Source organism: Aphelocoma coerulescens, chromosome 3, assembly GCF_041296385.1.
Source record: "Aphelocoma coerulescens isolate FSJ_1873_10779 chromosome 3, UR_Acoe_1.0, whole genome shotgun sequence".
In the NCBI taxonomy this organism is placed as follows: Eukaryota; Metazoa; Chordata; class Aves; order Passeriformes; family Corvidae; genus Aphelocoma; species Aphelocoma coerulescens.
The window spans coordinates 40,379,210-40,400,848 of NC_091016.1; the positions used below are offsets into that span (position 1 = coordinate 40,379,210).

The following is a 21,639-nucleotide window of genomic DNA, read 5'->3' on the forward strand; positions in this document are numbered from 1 at the left end:
AGTACTCTGTTACATCTATCTGCATAATGTGGTTTAATCGGCTTTTCATGGCTGTTAGTTGATTCTGACATAATTATGTGGTTACAGTTTTCCTTTCATTTATCAGTCCCATTATTACTATTCCACTTTATCCCTTCTATTGAAAGTAAAGATAAAAGTGTCCTCACTGCACACGAGAAGCTGCCAGGATTGCATCTGCATGAGCAGCTCTCCTCGCAACAGGAGTGCCTGCAGTGTGTCCCCTCCCTGTGAATTAAGGGATTGCCCTTCTGCCTAAGTGGTTCCTCATGCACAGAGATAGGGAGGAGGGATGGGGCACTGCTGGGTTTTGTTAAATGCCATTTTTACAGGTCACCACCCAGCCTGAGTGCCACAAGAAGCATTAGCCACGCCTTAGCGCCAGCCTCTCCCACGACCAGAGCACACGGGGAGCACAGGGAGCTGGCCCTCCCTCCCTGGCAGCCGGCTCCTGCGGGAGCCGCGGCCGCTCACCGCCCGCAGGGAATACGCTCCAACCACGGGCTGGAGTGAAGCCACCCAGAGATGTGTTTACAGCGCAGTAAGGAGCCCTGCCTTCCCAAGGTGTTGCGTCTTGCAGCTGGCTTCTCAAAGCACCGATCAAAGCTTTTCCTGCTTCTGAAGCTGTGAGAAGAGCTTTTCCCCACGGGGATTCCCTGCTACACGATAGAGGCAGGGCTCCTTCCCCTCGCTGGGAAAACACAGATATCCTCTTCTCCCAGCTGCCTGTTTTCATTAAGCCTTTATAAACTTAAGTTCAAATTTGACTCAACCTGACCAGTAGATTCAAAGCTATAGGAAGAGGGCAGACAGCGACTGTGATGCTTGTTGTGTGAACAGATTTCCTTAAGAAACCAGTTTAGATGTCAGCCTGTCACCTTGTGACCCTCTCAGCTTAGGTATGATACATCCCCTTGAAATGCAAACAATACACGTATGCAGTAAAACCCCACCAGTCTACTTTCTTGTATAGCAGCCCAAATAAGTTTGGAGACAAAAAAAAAACAACCCTGTTTCAGAAGTACCTTCTACACAGAGCCTAGTTTTACTCCCATACTCTGAGGTGAGGAGAAACTTCTCTTCTTCCTATTAATCATGAAGCCTATAATCCTGGAGGCACAGGAAGAAGCAAGGATGTGCAAGTGACAGATTCAGTATGAAGTGGTATGACACCTAGATAAGGGAAAAGACTTTCTTCCATTTGAGAGCTGCTGTCATTACAGACTTTTTTTTTTTTCCTCAGAAGATAAGCAGAAAAAACATCTATATTGTAAGAATCAAAATCTGAGTGTTGCTCCCTGGCTTGTTATCACGGAAACCTGCTGCTAAGCATCATTTGAGGTACCTGTTAAGGTAAAAACCTTCAGGGAAGAGCTCTTAAGGCAAGGGAATTATTTCGGCATCCTGAGTTTTAAGAGCAATTAATAGAGCAATGAAAATGTCACAGAAAAATTAAAGTGAAGGAGATCTCAAAAAATCAAAACCTTAATAAAATTAAGGAAGATAAATGTGAAATGAAAATACAGAGTCACAAATTTGATTAGCTCAAAATGGAACTGAAATATTTGCATGGTAAAGTTGTACAGATGCTTGTGAGTGACGTTTCCAGGGCATGTGTCAGGGACTGGGGAAAGGAATGGTTATCTGCATAGAGAATTTTATGTCCTCTCTTAAGCAGGTTTCTTCCCCTCTTTGGTAAGAACTACCATGCATGCTCTAATCTAAGAATGAAAAATATAGGAGCTGGTATTCCTTGTTTTTCCCCATGCCATATACATTTGTGCAGAGCAACTGTTAAAGACTACCAAATTACTGTTTGACTTTCTTGCCAATAAGAGCTTTCTTAAAGCATCAGAAAAGTGAATAATTACACTTGGCTCAAGAAATGTAGCGTCCTCCCACTGTACAATGATACTCTAACTACAGAACTCAGTTAAGCTATGAAAAGTAATAAATATGGCCTAGAAAGAAAAATAGCAATTTTTATGACAAGAGGAGGAATTCCTTACTAGATTGGACAAAAAGCAGCATTTCACAAACAGGAATTTTTGCTCATTTTTTCCCCATGTACATTCATAGGCATCCTATGCAAAAAGGAGGAAAAAACATGGGAAAAGAACCTGAACAATCCAAGCTGTGGACACAGAACACTGTAAGTTTCCCAAACTGAGGAACAGTGTTAGCAGGACTTTCCAGGTCTGTTTGGGTTGCGGGCCAGAGAGGGTGCATGATGTGTCCCTACCCTCCACTGTGCAGACGAGACATTACATTTTATATTTACCTTATTTTATATTTACCTCTGAGAGACAACCCCACTGTGTAGGCAAGGTACTATTTGACCTACATAACAGTGACACAATCTGGTTCACAGCTTGCAATATCTGACTCGTGGCAAATGTAGCAGGAAACTTTAGAAAAGCCCTTGTTTAAAGAAAAAGTTTTTTAGCAGCTTTTCACACTTGAAACTGATCCTGTAAACAACAGGCAGCTCTCCTCAGGCATGAACTGCCACTTGCCCAAAAGGTCTGGCCACTGGCAGGTGCCAGGAATCCACTGCCTGTGCTACAGAAACTCTGGATTAACTACAGGTAGCCTATTGCACACAAAATTTACTAAGTAGACTTCTGGTATATAGGACAGTACATGCATGTCATTTGTCTGTGTTTGAAAATGTATTTATATTTGTGCATTCAAGCCTCTGATTTTTTTAATGACGAGTTCCTAAATGAATGACTGAGCAAAGCCAGAATCAAAACAGGGTGAACTAATGGAGTAACAAAAAGCACTCTATACTGATAAATCAATTACTAAAGCCTAAAAGGACCTAAGATTTCAATAGCTTCAAAAGAAAAATAATATACAACATATTCATTATCAGCTTAACACAAACCATAGATATTTTGAGTGGTACTCTCATCTTTTCATAAAATATGCTCTAATTACCCAGTTAGCCTGCGCTCCAAACATACTTTCTTCTTCATTATCAGGATTACCCAATCCCTACTGCAGACCTCCCTTATGTTTACATGTGGTATCCTTTAATACTGAGTGAGTATTTCCCAATCACACACAGCACCACTGAAGGCTGCCTCTGTGCAGCTATTCTTTACCTCTCTTTACCATAACCTGCTGTGTCCATCCCATGCCAGGCACAGGTGACAGGCGAGTGGTGGCCTGAGGCAGCAGTGCATGAGGAGAAGGGCATTCCGATGGGAGTGACCATCAACAGGAGGGAGAGAGTCAGGGATGTGAGAAAGGTAAAAGTGTTTCTTTGTGCAGAGTTGTGTGCTGTGACTGTTGTAGCACACTTTGCTGGAAGAGGCTGACAGGGGTAGTGCTAATCACAAATGCCCTCAGTGTATGACCCCATTCAGGCAGCCGTCATTTTAATGTAAACCAGATGTGCAACCTGATGCTGAAGAGACTGAGAAGGCTGTAGCACTGCCTGGCCCCTCTCTCACAAGACTTCTGCAAGTATTACAGTCCACCACAACAGCAAAAGCATGTGTTTCAGCTAACACTTCACTAGAAACTGCAACCTACCCTTACATTCCTGAGACAAAAACCCTCCTTCTGTGCTTGGCTAGTAATACAGTACAGAGACTTCACACTTTGTTACGTTAAAATCAAAAGTAATGCAGTGAAATCCAAATGCAGCACAGTCCTGCTTCTGCTCCAAATTCCACTTTTTCTTTTCATGTTGCTAAGAAAATGGGAGCTACATTGATTGGGAAATACTAAATAGAAAACATTAATACAAATGGGAAAGCAATGTTTCCCCAGGAAGTTAATAAAACTCTGTCTAGCTTAAACTATTGGAAAGTGAATAAATCTAAATTAACAGCATCTTTGGATGTCAGAAATCATCTAGGGCATAATAAATGTTCTTAGTTGAATTCCCTGTTATTTTGACAACCACAAACTACTTTTGAATATTACTTAGAGAATTCAAACACATTAAATTTGAGAGTAACTGTTTTGTTGTTTAATTGTGCAACTTTCCTGTTTTCCATATACACTTTCATTGAATCAATGGTATTTTTAAAATCCTACATTCAACTCTCAACCACTCTCCAATTAATCACTTTGTGAGTCTTGCACTTGGATCGCTCTTGTGCCTAGCCTATGTCCTACAGCTGTGTAGGTTTTACATTTCTGTCATCTAAGGCTAAAGGACAATTTTCTATCATGTTGGTTTTAAGTAATTTGAAATTAATTACCAGGTAGTATTTCTAATGAACTAGAAAAGAAGTCCTTCCACTTGACAAAAGAATGCAATCTCATCCTAAGCCAGGAACTCAATCTCATCACTGAAAATGGAAAACTGTCACTCAATCCACTGTGCTGAAAATAAATCTTAGCATGTGACCAAGAAAAGGTGATGCATTTGATATAGAGTGCACCCAGAATTGGCACTGAATGTCAGTATAAAGCCATGACACGTCTTCACCAAAAGAAAGGAAGTGGTATAAGCTGTACCCCACTGAAGCTGATAAATTTGAATTGTCAGCCACTAGCAGTCCACTGATCTTTAATTCTCACATTTAGAAAGTACATTTGATAGATTTGGATCTGTAGGTCTTGCAGAATGAAAGTCCCAGGAAGTTACAGCTTCTTATGCTGTTTTTACTAATATTACCTAACGACAAAAAGCTGCCATGATAAGGCAGAGAAGATCTTTGAGGAGCTGCTAATTTTTGTGTTCCCTTCTTTTTTCAGTGGTCCATAGGCCAAGAACACAAAACTGCACAGTGATGCTCTACTAATTTCCACTTCACTTCAGCCTCACCATTATTTTTCACAGCACCCTGATCTTAAGAAAATCATGCTGAGAAAAAAAGATAGGCTTAGCATTTAATTTCTGCTGAAAAGTACTGCTGCTGAGATGCAAAGCAAGTTAGACACCCAGGCAGAAGGGGGGCTTGTTTTAAAATGGTGTGGTTTAAAAAGAATTTTGTGATGAAGAGGTAGCAATGCAACTTCAAAGCAGAAAACCAGAAATCCCCTGTGTCCTCATCACATTAGAAAGAAGCCCCATGATGATTTTCCTTTTTCAGCCACCTGCTCTATTGATATGAAAAACTCAGCAAAAATAAATTTGTTTGTACAAAAAATTCAAATATAGTTTGTTTAAACCATGGACCACTCTGTGATGATGTTTACATAGACCCTACCACAGGATTTTGAGTGCAATTTGGGCTTTTTACTGCAGTTGAAGCTTGCTAACAAACCGAGCCTGACACATGGCTAATTGTCAGAGCAAGCCAGAAGGCAGAACTGAATCAGTTAAAAATTCATTGCCATATAATCTATCAGCATAATTAATATCACTTGGCATAATCACAGCCCAATTTATCATTTTCAAATGACTTTTCAGTTTACAGTTTCATTACCCCCTCAAAGCAGGCAAAAGTGTCTTCTTTAGGGGAAATGGAAGCTTGCAACTGCAAGAAAACATTTTTCCAGGATCATGTTTGATTTATTTCTTGTTTTACTGCAGGAAATTTAATTAATGTGAATTCTAATTTGATTCTGTTTCTCTTCTGAAACACTGTTTTGTTCCTTTTATCAAAGAAAAGTGCAGGCTGGAAAGAAAAGGATCACGTTGTGTTGGCCTCCCATCTCACTGCTGGCAAGCTGCACCACATTTCAGTCTTGGTATCATTCACATGACATTAAAAAATTCACTTCTCCAGTGGAACCCTAAAAAAATGAACAGGTGAAGTGGAAGACCCTGCTAGCTTCTGAAAAGCCTGGACTCTCCCTCACCACGCATGTGCGTGGAGCTCCCACAGTCTCTTTCCATCCTCCGTGCACCAGAGCCTGTCCTGTCAGCCCTTATCTCCCATTCTCTTCACGCAGCTGGAAATCACAGCACGAGCTCTTAGCATTTGTTCTCATCCTATGTAATGCTGCAAAAGGCAGCCTTCATATGTCTTCTGCTGTACAACAGAGAGAGGAGAGTGCAAAGGGCTGATCTCAGAGTAAGGGCAATATTTATGTCGGAACATTTCTCTCAAAGCACACAGTTTCTTTGGGGCTTTTGGATCCACGGCCTTCAGGGAAATGCAACAGCATGTAGTTGACTAATTGGATGCATTATTTATAACATTACTGACACACACAGTGAGTTTTCCTTTTGCAAACTGAATAGAGATTGGTAGCAGGCATGCTGGGGACACAAACTGGGACAATGACATTGCATATGAATTATTGCTATAACTGTTGAACTTTGCCAGACTACCTGATCAGAATTAGAAGCCCATTTTCTTGGTGTAAGCAGAGGCCCAAAGGCATGCTACTTAATTTTTGACTGAGTCTTGATTAAATTCAGTGTACAGGACCTTGAGGTAAGCTAGAAATCCAAGCAGTTTAGATAGGTAAGGCAATTCAGCAAAATGGTACACAGGCAGTCCCAGAACAATGGCTGGCCAATATGAAAATCTATTCTAGAAATCCACTGTTGCTCTATGTCCTTTTCTCCTGAGTAACCATCTCAGATATTTGTGAGGCTTCTGGCTGCTTCAACATGGAAGCAATGTCTCCTGTAAAGATCTGGTCCTGGTATAGGCCCCTAGGAAGAAAACTTGTAATTGAATTAATACATCATGTTTCTGCCTCTGGACTCTAACAGTAAAATTTGGAACACAGAATCGCAGACTGTGTAAGGCTGGAAGGATCCTCTGGAGGTCATCTAGTCTAGCCTCCCTCCTACCAGGGTCATCCTAGAGCACATGGCACAGGATTGTGTCCAGACGGTTCTCGAGTATCTCCAGTGAGGGAGACTCCCCAGACTCTCTGTTGTGGCAATCTGTTCCAGTGCTGGGTCACCCACACAGTAAAGAAGCTCTTCCTCATGTTCAGGTGGAACTTCCTGTGCATCAGTTTCTGCCCATTGCCTCCTGTCCTATTGCTGGGCACCACCGAGCAGAGCCTGGATCCAGCCTCTTGGCACCTCCCTTGAGATACTCATAGACATTGAAGAGGTCCCCCCTCAGTCATCTCTTCTCCAGGTTAAACAGGCCAAATTTCCTCAGCTATTTCTTGAGAGGTTCTCTAGCACTACATTTGAAAGAAATGCCTAATAAGTCATCATACTGATTAGAAAAAGTTGCCTGTCCAATACCATGATTCTCATTACTTCTACAGTTCTCTGAAGACACACTTAACAATTCTGTTTGCAGGCACTGCCTGCCCAATACACCTCCCTCATGCAAGGATTGATAGTTTTCCACTGAGCAGTTCCAGGGAAATGTCAATGATTTCACTGTTTTGATGGCTGCTGTTTACTTAGAAAAGTTAAGAAAGGTGACTGCATGATGACTTCTAAACCAGGCCTTGATGCTTATGACGACAACATCAAAATCTGAAAAGGTTAGTGATGACATTAATGCTGCACATTCATATGGAAGGAATGCTTTGTCAGACTGTTTTGTTCTGCTTGATGACTTATGGGTATAGAAAGATGAGATTTTATTCTGAACTGCAAAGTCATTTGTCTTGTATAGAATGACTGAAATGATTGTCCTTCCTTACCCCGACTCACTGAGATTTATGCCATGGTATTTCAGCCTGATTTACTGTGTGTCTCTTTCACAGGACAATACTAAATCCAGTTTTCCATGAAAGGATTCCAACTTTCAAACAGGAGGTGACTGGGTTCCATTTGGGCACCTTCTGGAGTTGAGGCAGTTCTGAATGAAGACATTTTTCTAGAGGGGAACTGTCATCTGTGCAATATCAAAGTGTGTGTGTGTGGGTGGGTGGGTGGAATCACATATTGGGAAAACACTTTTAGGATTATTTTAATGTTGTTATTTTAATTGTTTAGTTGAAAAAGATTGATCTGATGGGGTATGCTAATAACTAAATCCCTCTGGGAGGAATCTGCCTCCATTTGTTAACATCGCTGACCAAGATTAGTTGCCAGCAAGTTCTTGTGGAAAACGACAGAATAGACTGTGGTGCCTTAGCTCCCCCCTAGAGATTCAGCTGGGGTTTAATGAACAAGCTTTCTTTCAGCCTAACATAAATCAAATTTTTGGGAAAGTGGTGGATTTACTGCTTTTTTTATATCCATGTAAGTTTACTGGTTATTTCAGACTACCACTGGGTAGATCATCACAAACAGGCTTTATAGAGATGTGCCTAGAAACAATTTTAATCTCTGTGACCATTTTTTTTTTAATTTTTGGTTGGTTTTTTTTTTTTTTTTTCAAAGGCAAGACAACTGACAGGTGAGTTATTTGTGATGCAGTTTCTGGGAGATCCTCCCAAACAGTTTTTGTAAATTTCAACAGCTTAACTTTTAGGCTACTGAGTCTTATCTCTAGGCCATGGGCTCGTGTAAGCACACGTCACCAGCACTGTCTATTCACCACAGTATTTGCTTCAAGATAGCAGAAGGGGTCTTAAAAGCTGTCTCTTTTTTTGCACACACTTTTATGGATGATTTTCTATACTGTGTGCAGTGGTGTAAAGTTTGTGTTCTGGCAGCAAATTCCTACATGCCTCCAGTTCCCTGAACACTTTTAGAACCCATCCAAAATTTTCAAGTCTGATAATGTTGTACACTGATATTATTTGTCAAATATCTGAGGGACCAGTAACAAACCAGAACCAATCACACTCTCTTTGCAACATCTATGACTCTTAATTAAGACATAGTGGTGGTATGGCAAGTATTAAAAAGAAAGCAAATGATAATGATGTTAGTTTTACTGGAGGAAGAACCTTCTATTTTCCTTTGGGTTTTGGAGATCCAACTACCTGAATATGCCATGCTGCTTTGGAAAGAAGTCAGTTTATTCATTCAAAATGGATACTCCATAATTTTGCTCTGTGGGCTTATTATTTATTGATTTCCAATCTATTATTGATTACTCCAACAGCAGGAAAACCTGTTCACAGGACTTCCACAGCAACTAAAAAAAAAAAGATGAGAAGAAAATAGAATCATAGGATGGTTTGGACTGAAAATGTCCATAAAGATCATCTAGTTCCTATCCCCCTGTTACAGGCACGGATGCCATTCACTAGATCAGATTGCTCAGGGCCCCATCCAACCTGGCCTTGAACACTTCCAGGGATGGTGCATCTACGATTTCTCTGGGCCAACCTGTTCCAGCACCTCACTACCCTCACAGTAAAGAATTTCTTCCTAATATCCAGTCTAAATCTACTCACATTAAGCCTAGCATTCAGCAGATATTCAGGTATCCAGCTACCTGAATATGCCATGCTGCTTTGGAAAGAACTGAGTTTATCTGTTCAAACAGAATATTGCATCATTTTGCTCTGCAGGATTATTACTTAGAGATTTACAATTTATTATTGATTATTTCAACAGCAGAGAAACCTGTTCTACAGCACTTTCAGAGCAACCAAAAAAAAATCAACAAAAAAATCAAAAACAAGACAAGATCTGTATTTCAGAGGTCAGAAACAGAGTGATGAGCACATTCCTACAGTCAACAGAAATCAAATTAAAACATGCAGCAAGCCATTGATGTATTTTGCCCTCTCCTACATTAAATACAGACACACAATGCAGATGATGCATTGATGCATGTGAGAACAGAGCACAAGAGTGGGAGAAGTATGGCAAATAGGAACAACTTCCTAGTTCCTCAGAGCTGGGAATCAGCACTGCACCCAGAGAAACCAGCCAAGCTGAGACGACTTTCTGGCTCCAAGTGCAAGGTAAATATATAGATCCCATGCTGTTTTCAGTCAGTAAATCACAAACAGGATTATAGGAGTAAGGAGCACACACAAGACACAAGGGGAGCAGCCACATTACCCATGTTCCTGTCCAGCTTTAGCTGGCCCTCTGTGAGCAGTACACAGCAATGGTAAGCAAGAGACAAAATGTCCTTTTGCTTCACTGATATTTATTTGTAAATACTGGATGCACAGGTAATTAATTTCAAGCAGAATAAGCATAATGGGCAACGCTGACTGTCCTGATTTACTGGACGGAACTGAGAAAAAGCCTGTCTCAGTTAAAGAATCAAACAAAACATTTTTTTTTGTCCAAAAATGCAAACTTTACACCATGATAAATGCATGCTGTGAGATCTGCACTCTTCCAAGAGCAACGTATCTTCTTCCAGAGCCCCATTCCTTGGGGGAAAAAGAAAAAAGAAAATAAGAAAGCTGCAATTTTGAAGATAGGTATTAGCCACTAAACTGCTCTAGACTGGGTCAAAGAAAGGAACACCAGCCAAAAGCTCTTAGTGAAAATAATAAAAATATTTTCAGCCTGTCCTTTGAAGGACAAGCTGTAATAGCATCACAGCAGAGTTCTGACAATACAACTAGATTTCTATGCAGCAGGAAATAGAAAAAGGTAATACATAGTCTAAAGAAGTAATTGTCAATACAGCTCTCTAATATTTCCTTATACCTGCTTTCTTCACATATTGCCTCACTCACCTATGCTTGAAGACCTGTGCTGCACTTTTCTGTTATCTTTAAAATATTAGGTAGCTCAGGAAATGATCCCACAGAAAGAAAACCCATAAAGGTTTTTTTTTTAATTATTGGATCACATGGATAACAGCATATCAAAACTTTTTAGGAGATACTCTCTGTCTTACATAAGAAAGATTCATTAAGACAAATACAAATTTAGATAGAATACACCAGGATTATGTTGCCTCTACTTTCATTCCAGTATTACCCATCTGAGCTTGATTGAACCTCATGGACAATGAAGCTGAAAGAGCCTTTTTTCGTGTTATAGGACACTTGAGTCTGTGCTCAGTTTACTAATAGCCGTATGATACTGAACACCACTGGGAGAGTAAGAAAATTAAGCAAATTACTAGAAGAAGATGGCAAAAACTGACAAAGTGCACATTAGGGACGAATCTGTAATTCATTCTACAACAACATTGTATCAAATGGAAACTCTCAATATAACTTTTACTTGACTGAAAAGATGGAATTCTACTGTCAGACAAAGTATCTTATCTCAAAAGGACCAGATGCACCATTACATAACTTCAAGAGACTCTCTCAAATAAAAGTTCAGAAAAACAACTGACTGATTATAGCCTGCCTTTGCTCTCTAAGTTCTGTAAAGATCATCAACAGAAATTCCAAATTTGCAGTTCTTGTCTCAGTGATCAGTTTTGAGAGGTGGCTCTGCTATAGCAAGATTTTGGGGAAGCTGGAAACAAGTAAGATCATCATGATGTATTTTGAGATATATGGAAATCCAGTATTTATTACATATTGGTTTTATTAGAGGACATTTTTTTCACACAAATAAATAGAAAATACAGTGTTCGATGATATAATTTGAGGAAATCATCATTCCCCTTTCCCTGGGAGAGATACATAAAAAGAAACACAGGTTGCATTTGCTGCTGGCAGCATTCCAGAGATTGCTGAATTTTGGGAAAGATTTTATTAGGATCTATATCCCCAGAAATGAAGACCAAGAGAAGAAGGGATAATTCTGGGATGGGTTTTGTCCCTCATACGTGTGGCCTTTGAACTATATCTCCTCCTTATGAGTGTCCTCAATACAACTGGGATGAGACTTTTGAGTAAAGAACCATGTGGATTGCTTCCAATTTGATTTTGCCCACCACAACCAATCAAAGGGTTGGTCCTCTAATATTCCCAGAAACACAAATTACCCCAAACCTGCCACTTCAGGTGCAGCTCTTAATACCATCATTTACCAGCTTTTATCATCTCAGAGTAGGATGAGAAAGAGTTTGGGTTTTATCAGTCTTTTTGTTGCAAGAGATTAGAGGAGAAGGTGGTACAGGTGAATTGAGACTGCTGCTTTTGTCTCCTTTTTTCTGTGCTATAGGAAGGACAACCTGAACAACTCAACTGGAACCCCCATTATTTCTCAAACCAGCCCTGTCCTGTCTGGTGATAAAAGGCAAGACAAACAGACACATTCCAAGTGCTCTTGGAGACATCCTGCTGCAAGCCCTCCTATAGCTAAGTTCAAAAAACTGACTCGCTCTAAAACAAATCAAATATTGGCTCATCAGTTTTTACTTTAAATGGACAAACACAAAAAGTATATCTTTTGACCAACTGAGGTTTTGGGAGTTTCCTCCCTCCCTTTTTTTCCCTTTTTTTTTGTTTCTTTGTTTGTTTTCCTAATGAGTATAGGCTTATTGAGTTCACAAATTTCAGAATCCAATATACTTTCACTGTAAGTATGCACTTGATTATTCATATTTATCATAAAAGACATAACTTTGTTTATCTACTGTATCTACAGATGCCTAATAGATTGTTTTTTGATTAATTCTCATAGCTCTCCATCCCAGTTAATTTGACTGTCAATTCAACTAAATTATTAACAGAATAAATGAACTGGGCAACTTGTTCCTTATCCTTCAAATGTAACTGATACTTCATAATTGCTACAACTTTCATGTGCTGTAGGACTCAATACTAACAAGACAAGTATGTTTTACATACAAATAACCATAATGAAAAAATAGTTCACAGAGAGTTTCTCATTCACACACTGTCACATCTCACCTTCAACAGTACTTTGGCCCTCTTCGGTATTCATTTAGCATCTTAGGTGCATCAAACAAACACCTAACTCCTCAGATTAAACAGGTCTCTGTTTCCAACCTAATGAAAAGTGTTGGGACAGTTTATCTAATTTTCTAGTTACCTTAAATTATGCAGATAAAATCAGCAGTTTGTAACTTATAACAACAAGACAGTAAGAGGAGGCTGGAGAGGAAACTGACTGACAAGGAAATCCTGATGCATTTTTAAGATGAAGAGAAATCAAATGCCTTTCTGAAGTCTTACTTTATATTGGTGAAACAAATCACACAAAGAATCCGACAGACATGAAATGAATGGGAAAATGAGAACAAGATTACATGGTTATTTTTTTGTCTTTAAAGAAGTATGTTTTTCAGCCTGGTTGGCGTTTTTATCCTTAAAAAACCCCTAATTTTTACAGCCTGGTTGTTTTCTATCCTTAAAAAAATTAAACCTTGCAGCCATTCAGCTTAAACTTATGTGAATTTAAAACAATCAGAAGAATGAACAATGCAGAAAATACATGGTACTTAAGAGGCATCTTAGAAATCAAAATCCTCTGCTAGCAGTTTTTACACAGCTCAGAGAAGAAATCATGGGTCTGCTTAGAAACTTTGCCTCAACATCAGCTGAGCCAAAATTTCAGCAGGAATTTTTGAGATAATGCTTTTAAGATGTGCCAGACAAGAGAAAGCAAATGACTCCCTGAGGTGGATCTAGATATTGGGGTTTGTTTAAGAACCAACAAAATGGGAGCTTTTGCAACGAATTGATTGTACTTCACACTTTCCATCCTTATCTTCTGTTCCTGCAGGGAAGTGGCCGCTGGCCCCAGATGCTGAGCAGAAAGCCGGGTCCATCCCTGCTGCATGGCTGCTCACCTGTCTCAGGCATCACCAGCCAGTGGTTTTGGTGCATCCCCTGGCTCCCATCTTATCCACAGCTCTCTAATCTCCAGGATCTCTCCCATTTTAAGGAGTTTTCCTCCAGTCAGGAACTTCACCTTTTTCTGTTTGGGTCCCCCTCCTTTGTTTCAAGACCACTTCCTCCTGGAACCCCAGACAAGACACTTCCCTTCAGTCCAGATGTTTACAGTCAGACTCCACAATTCCAGGGAGCAAACAGCAGGCTTCTACTTGAGACCTTAAACATTCAAATTTGATCATTAACCTTCACATATACACTCAACTACCTGGTATCATTAGTATTCATGACTTATGACTTAAGCTATTTTTTTTGCCTACAAGACTAGCTAATATTAGCCTGATTTGCCTACAAGACTAGCTAATATTAGCCTGATTTCACTTCCAGCAAAGACAATTGGATTAATTTTACTTGTTTCAGGAATTTTCAGTAATAGTATTTTCCAAGAGCTGATTATTTGTTGCACATAAATGCATTTTTCTGAAGTGGTTCAACTAATCCATTACAGTTGTTTGCCCACTGGATTCAATTATTCATGTGTGAATAAAACTTTTCCAAAAATGTTGCTAGTATAAAAAGCTCCAGAAATGTTCATTTTATTACAAACCTCAAGCTCCTTAACAGAATTAAGGAACTAAATGCATTTTCAAGCTTTGCTGGAACTATTGGAGGGAGTAATGGAACAAAATAAATACATGATACATTTTGTTAGCTTATGGGTTATAACAATGGTTATATAACCCATTTCTTTTATTAAGTAATAAAAACCTAGTGGGATAAGGAACTAGAAACTAGAATACAGCACCATGGCCATCTTGATTGTTATTAGTTCAAGCCACAGGCAAAAAATAATCAGTATACATACACAATTTTAGGCATGCTTGAGTGACAAATTTTTCAGTTTTTTACCAGTATATATAAATTTACCAGCAAGAAATGAGATTATTTCACCAGTAAAATCTTACACAGCTTACTATATCTATGAAAGTGGCAAAACTCTGGTTGTTCATAACTCTCAATTTTCAGTGGGTTATGTAATTGGGTAATACTTGGATATATGGATAACAAAAGAAAAAAAATGTATCCCTGACACAAAATCTAGACCTGTACAAAGAAAAATTCAAAATATTCCACTGTGAATGAAAAAACATCCAATTTTTGTAAAATACTGCTTTCAGGAAGTCTAAACAGTACTTTACATTTCCCTGTGGAGTTTGATTTCAGACTGAAGCAGATAGCTGGCATAGATGATGTCAGCCAGCATTACCACAGTTTTGACAAACTTTCAATTTAACTGAAACACAGTTTTACTTGAAGAGTAATAATGTGCTCTTAGCCTTGCTCATAATTTCAAGCCTGAGACTCTGGCAACTACTAAAACTCTGACAGCAGAGGCACAGGGTATGTGCAACTTTAAAGGTTATTCTTAAGTAATATCTGCAGCATATGAAAATCTCTCCTTGATGCAGAAAATTTACTTCTAAAGAAAATACTCATATTGCTTCTTGTCTGTGCTGGCAAGTCAAGAAAATGGCAACAAAACTAAATAAGCTTCTATGAGATTGATTTCTAGCTTATAAACACAAAGAATTCTCCACAAATATTGCAAACCCAAAGCATTTAAGTCTTGATGACGTTTTCCAAGGAGCTGTTAAATTATTGTTTCAGCTTTTGATTTAGCCTCCTAAGAGACAAATGATGCTAACAGACTTGGGGGGTTTTTGGTTTTGTTTTTGGTTTTTTTTTTTAGTGCCAGGAAAAGGGAGAAAAGAGGGAGAGGGAGAGGAACCTGATCCCTCATTTGCAGCTATACTGGGACTCTGGTAACGAGAACTCGTGGGAGATACATTTCCCCAGTGAGGGCTCAGCTCACCGTGGGTTTCAAGATTAGGTCCCACACATGTGCAAAGCATTTTGCTTGAGGAAAGGACTCAGAATAAAATGACAGAGTTCTCTGCTTATTTTGCTGCTTAAGTGAAAAGTTCAAGACAGATTATTATTTTAGGACAGCATATCACATCTCTTTGACAGTTGCCCTGATTTATGAACCTGAAACTCTGGGGTAAGGGAACTGAATACTCATATCTAACGTCAACAGGAGCCAAGCATCTAATTTCCTTTGGCTCTTCTGAAACTGCAGCATACATTTCTCAACTAATTGAAAGCAGATTCTCTTTTACTGTAATGCAGAGAGATTTCGTTTTGCATAGTACAAATATCCTTCTGAGCTTCATCTTATAAATACATATAAAAATATACTGTTATATGACAATAAGATTAAAAAAAGTCCAAATGCATGCAGAAAACGAGTGATAAAATTACAGGGAGGAATCACTTTGGAAACACTGGCCTACAAGGAACTGGCATCAAAGTTTAATGGAGATATGTTAAAGATTTAAGATTTACTTCAGCACAAGAATACCAAACCTATATGGAATTGTATCATCTGTGATGAAGATCATAAATACATAAGCAATATATAAATAATACAATAATCTGTGTAGTAAATGTGCTTCTTTACTCCACATTTATTATTTTCACCGGTACTCAAACCCCCAAATAGAAGAGGCTTCCAAGCTAAACTATTTATAAGCTAAATAAATCCTATGAACAGCTATTTTGTTATGACAGAACAATTTAGCTCATGAGGCACAGATAATGTACAAACATTTTCTGAACTGTCCAAAAGCCCAAACTGTATGTTCTTACATTGACTGAAAATAAAACATCCTCTTCTCCAAGACTTTCTCTAACAACATTGTTTTTCTACCCGTATTCCAGATTCCTTTGTAAACATACCTTTTAAGTAAATTAGTATCATAGGAAGAGCAAAAATCCATTTATTCAATCTCTTTATTAAAATGGCTGATTTTTTTTCACTCAGACTTCCAGTCTCTTAGCTCAAAACAAACCTTAAAAAGTTCAGCACAACCAAGACACACCTTCTTCTCTACAAAATCATTAGAACCTAGGTTCAAAATTATTCCTGTGTTTCTGAGATTCTGCTCATATCTAGAAAGTAAGCTTTTTTACAGCATCTAGTAACTATCTAGGACTGCTTCTTTCCCCCCTCCATTGTATATTTCAGCTATTGAGGTCTCAAAGTTTTCACAGGTTTCACTCCTTAAGTGTGGCTGAGAGCAGCCTCACACAGTCAGTGGTATACAGCAAAAACGAACATGACAGCCACTAATGATCTTGAGACTGCTGCAGAAAGAAAAAAAGGCAGACATACCTACAAAAGGCAAATGAGCCGTGTTACTGACGAGTTCCTCAAAAGGGTCACAGACTGTGGAGAGTTCTTAGCACTGGCTGTTGACAAAGGCCTTAGTGTACATCCTTCAACTCTCATGGTTATGAGGAATAAAAATGTGGAATTCTCTCTAATTCATGCAGCCTTCAAAAATATTACACTATTTGACTTTCAGTACCCATAAATCTGACCCTTCCCAAAGGTAATGGGTATTGAGGTGTAATACCCACTGTCCAGTTGGAAGTCTTTCCAAATCTGGGGTTTGCTTTTTTATATGGCAGATCAGAGGGCCTGGGTCTTGCCCATGATATTACCACAGAGTTTCCACAGTGGTTTGGTATTTACCAATGGGTTTGCTCACTTTTTTTTAAAAATAAATAAACTGGAATATATAGGGACCATCACAGAATAAAAAAAAACCTAATCAAATATTTAAAATTGAAGTATAACCATGGAAGATACCTGTTCTAATGACAAGAAGGAAAATTTATAGTAATATACTCCTGCCAACACAGAAGAGTCATCAAAACTGGGGCAGTACAGTTTTTGAGGCTGGCACTTTTGCCAGTAAACTATCAGAAAAGAAAGATATCCAAGTGCCCTCAAAATGTTCCCTTTTTTTCTCATTCTACCCTCAAAGGGTATAGGATTACTTTTTCAATTAAATTACCTGTCCCAACGATCTCCAGTCTAGGCTGGCACTTCCAATGTATACGTGCTGTTTATCAACAATCCAGAAAGACGACTGAAGCCGACCTTCATTATATGCTGACATGTTCATATACAACACTTCAGCACCTAGAGATTTAAGGACAAAATAATAAATGGCATTACTTAGTGTGAGATAATTTACATTATTAAAAGAAGAAATTACTTCACATTTCACGGCCTCAGTTTCCAAAATTAATGAGGGACGTAATGAAACATACCATTAAGGTTTAAAATCAATGATAAACATTGTTACTGTCCCAATACTTAAGACTTTAATTAACATATATTCCACTTACATGAAGAAACATTTACTTAATGCACGTCCCAGGAACATTCCCATACATTATAACGTTTACCTAATTTCCTTCCATTTTAGATTCAAATAATCAATTTTTTTTTCCAGCACTATATGTTCCTAAAAATAGTTCATTTCTGAATTTCTATTCAGTAGCACAAACCAGCTACATATTGCAATAATGACCTTTGAAATAAGAGTGCAATTAAAACCCCTGCCTAAAAAGCAGACTCTGCTCTGCTCCTCCTGCCCTGTGCAATGGTTTGAACAGGTAGCTGCAGTGGCTGTGGCATGGAGAATTAAGGAAGTAAGCAAAGGCCTAAATAAAGTATGTTGAAACTGCTCTTAATCCTGCTAATCTGTGACACTCAACCTACCACTCTGAACAGCACAGTTTTAATAAGGATTATAGCCCACTGAAATCAAAGGAGCTCCTTGTTGGCTCCATCACATCACCAAGAATGTCTGAATTGGCCCCATCCGTATGTTTGCAGAACTAAATCCAGAATATATTTAATATTAGGTAAGTTTAGGGGATTTCTCACACCACTATTGTTCTTTCAGTGCTCCAGTGTTTGCAAAATTAGGTGATTAATCTGAATTAATCATTGCTGAAGGCATTTTACAGTAACCCACTCATCTTCACATTTCAGTCATGACTAACCAGGGAAGAGAAGTGACAGTAAACAGCAGCCTGGGGGCCAGTAATGGTACCAACCATCTCCTATTAAACATTCATGAGGTACCACAAATTCCAGTAATGGCTGAATATGAGTCACAACTTTCAAAGAATTCCAGGATATATAGAGAACTAAAATGTACTTCTTTTCATTGAACTTCCTATTTTTGATCTCCTGAGAAACATTTGACTTGTAATTTTAGGCAACAGTTACCAGTGCCAAATATTTCTTTATTATTATGAAAACAGTAACTTTCCTTGAAAAAAATTATTCCAGAAGTTCAGACATCAATAAAAGAAGGAAAATCAGGTAAGGTGCCACTTACCATGACGCACCAAACACGCAAAATAGGATTTTGAGCACATTACAGAGTCTGGTTCATTGGTCAATTGCATTTTGTGCAACTCAGCTACCTTTCCAGTTTTTTGTACATTTCACTCACCCACACTCGTCTATGCTTAGAAACAAAGATTTTTCCAATTTCCTTGGAACGTCTTGCTGCTACTTTCAATTCATGCATCAACAAGCAGAACTGTGCTAATTATTGAGAAAATTAGTGTGAAATGGAAAAGAAATCAGAAAACACCGTCGCAGGTGTTAAATGGTTTAAATTGTTTTCTGGTGAATAAACAAAAACAACTGCTATTAGCTAAGGATAACCATTCTGTAAGGCACTAAACTTCTACCTAGTGATCCGAAAACTTTGTTTAAAATCAGGTTTAACAAAGCAATTTGCTTTGATGATGTTTTCTTTCCATACATATAATTTGCAGCATTAAATAGCAGTAGGAATTTAACACCCACAACACACCTACACCAAACAGGTTATAAATGAAATGTTAGGATTTTTGCATAGGAAAGATAAAACAATAGGAAGCAACAATGAGCTTCCTTCTCATAACTGAGAGCCTAAAATAAACACAATTTAAAAACATTTTTTAAATATCCAATCACAAAAAAAAATGATGACTGCCAAAGTTATAACAGGAGACTATTTAACCAGTAATACTAACATTAAAAATAGCAGTCATCATCAGTAACTTGACACAAAATTCCAAAGTTGTAAACCACCAGAATTTGTTGGCGTGGGTTGTTCAGACATGGGCATAAGCAGTGGGATGGGACTATTACCCTAAAATATAACTAGACTTCAATTACCAAAATAGTGACTATAGCAGTGCAGAAGATACTGCTATCACGTATACCACTAAAATCAAAACCTGGAACCCAATTTCTTTTCCTTTTGGAAACAGCCAACTGATAAGGGAACAGGTGAGGAAGCAGTTATCGCCAAGTTAATTTAAAAAAAAGTCTGTGTTGCAAACAGCAGCTGTTCTGCAGCCTATTAATGAGCTCTTACCTTCTGATGAAAGGAAATGTATCAATATTGATAATTTCCTCTGTTCCAGAAGCCCTTGAGATGCTTTGTTAAAATAGGCTTATCAAGCCTTCAACTCAATCCACCATCCCCAGCGTGGTCCAGGCCCCATGAGGAAATTAAATTGGACTGATCAATATGTGAAGCCATAATAGAACTCTCTGTCATGCTCCAGTCTCAATTACACAAAGCTGTGAGTCTACTGAGTTCAACCAGAAGGGCACATTTGTAGGCTTGATGGCTAATAAACATGCCAAATAAATCTAACTATTTTGTTTCACTGGAGATTAAAATTCAGGATAAGAACTTAGAGAAAACCAGTGCTGTCACTTAAAACTCAAGTGGATTTGTCTGTCCCATAAAATTGTACATTCTAAGGGTTGGGACAGATTACAGATTTTCTTCAGAAAAAAACCAAAAACCACAAAAAAGAGACACTGTAGGGATCAAGGCATGTTTTAAGTAGCAGACATTTATCTGAGTACTTTTTCTTCTAGATGGGGCATTTTTTCACACTGCATAAGGGAGATGACTGATGCAGTCTGGGATGCATGGAGCAGGCCCTGCCATTGAGAGCCTGGACCTTCTGCATGTGATGCGAACACAGCCCCTGGAAGCGCCAGGTTGCTACTTACCCTCTAGCTTTCTCTCATAATGGAGGAAGAAAACAGAAGGTATCAGCAGTATTGCAAGAGAGACTGACTTTTCATCCATTAAAAAATAAATCCAATTCCCAAAGTAATCTCAAAGAGGGATGGCCCAAGAAAATGCCATTTACAGTTTCTAGTCTTGCAACATCCTGCCTGGTCCAGCAGCCTGCTCTCAGATACTTCACTAACAATGTCTGAAAGTCCTAGAGCAAGCTTGACTGCAAGAATAGGAATTTGGAAAGAATTGGGATTGTTCAGCCTGGAGAGAAGAAGGCTTCATGGTGGACCTAACTGTGGCCTTCCAGTGCCTGAAGGGAGCCTACAAGAAGGACAGAAGTAGACTTTTTCCAAGGGCATGTTGGAGAGAGGGAAGGATGAGGGGGAATGGATTCAAACTGAAAGAGAGTAAGTTTAGATTAGATATTAGGAGGAAACTTTACTGTGAGGGTGGTGAGGCACTGGAACAAGTTGCCCAGAGAAGCTGTGGATGCCCTGTCCCTGTAAGTGTTCAAGGCCAGGCTGGATGGGGCTCTAAGCAACCTGGTCTAGTGGAAGCTGTCCCTGCCCATGGCAGGGGGCTGGAACTAGATGATCTTTAAAGTCCCTTCCTACCCAAGCCATTTCATGATCCTATGAACCTAAAGCTAGGACATATTTTACATATTTGAGGCAAAGCACTAAACTCTTAGCAGGAGCCTTTGATCAAGAGCTCATCACATACACGCTGTCATGAAAAACCATGTCAGACACATTCTTGGTGCAGATGTGTTGCGGCTGTGGATTTTACTGCTGCTCAAGCAAGGTCACCAGACAGCTACACAAACTGGGAGATTCTTCTTCATGAGAGACTGCAGGAGGCTGGAACTCATTGGGCTGCCACTTGGCCTCCACATCCAAGTTTATGCAACAGTCTGGAGAAGGTGAACCTTCTTTGGAGGTGTTCACTTTCTTGAGGCTTTGGATCCAACACCTGTGAGCAGCTTAGGATATTGTCCTTGTACTGAGGCAATGTCATTATGCTAAATCCCCTCACTGGTGGACGCAGTACATAATTTTTGTAAGGAAGACCCAGAAAGAGCAACTGTTTAGGCTGCTATTATCACAGCTGCCTTGAAAGCAAACATGCAAATTCTGCTTGCCACAGTTTTCAGCACTACCAGTTACAGGCTAAACTCACTCTGGAGTTA

The 21,639-nt window shown here is 39.0% G+C and overlaps 1 protein-coding gene across 5 annotated transcripts in view; it reads right to left on the reverse strand.

Moving 5' to 3' along the window:
- PLD5 (phospholipase D family member 5) overlaps nt 1-21,639 on the reverse strand; it is a 177,645-nt gene that overhangs the window by 14,405 nt on the left and 141,601 nt on the right. For all 5 annotated transcript variants that reach the window (XM_069009899.1, XM_069009898.1, XM_069009901.1 and 2 more), the window contains one exon: nt 17,409-17,536. In XM_069009899.1, coding sequence (XP_068866000.1) covers nt 17,409-17,536 — 128 coding nt within the window. The remainder of the gene's footprint in view (nt 1-17,408; nt 17,537-21,639) is intronic.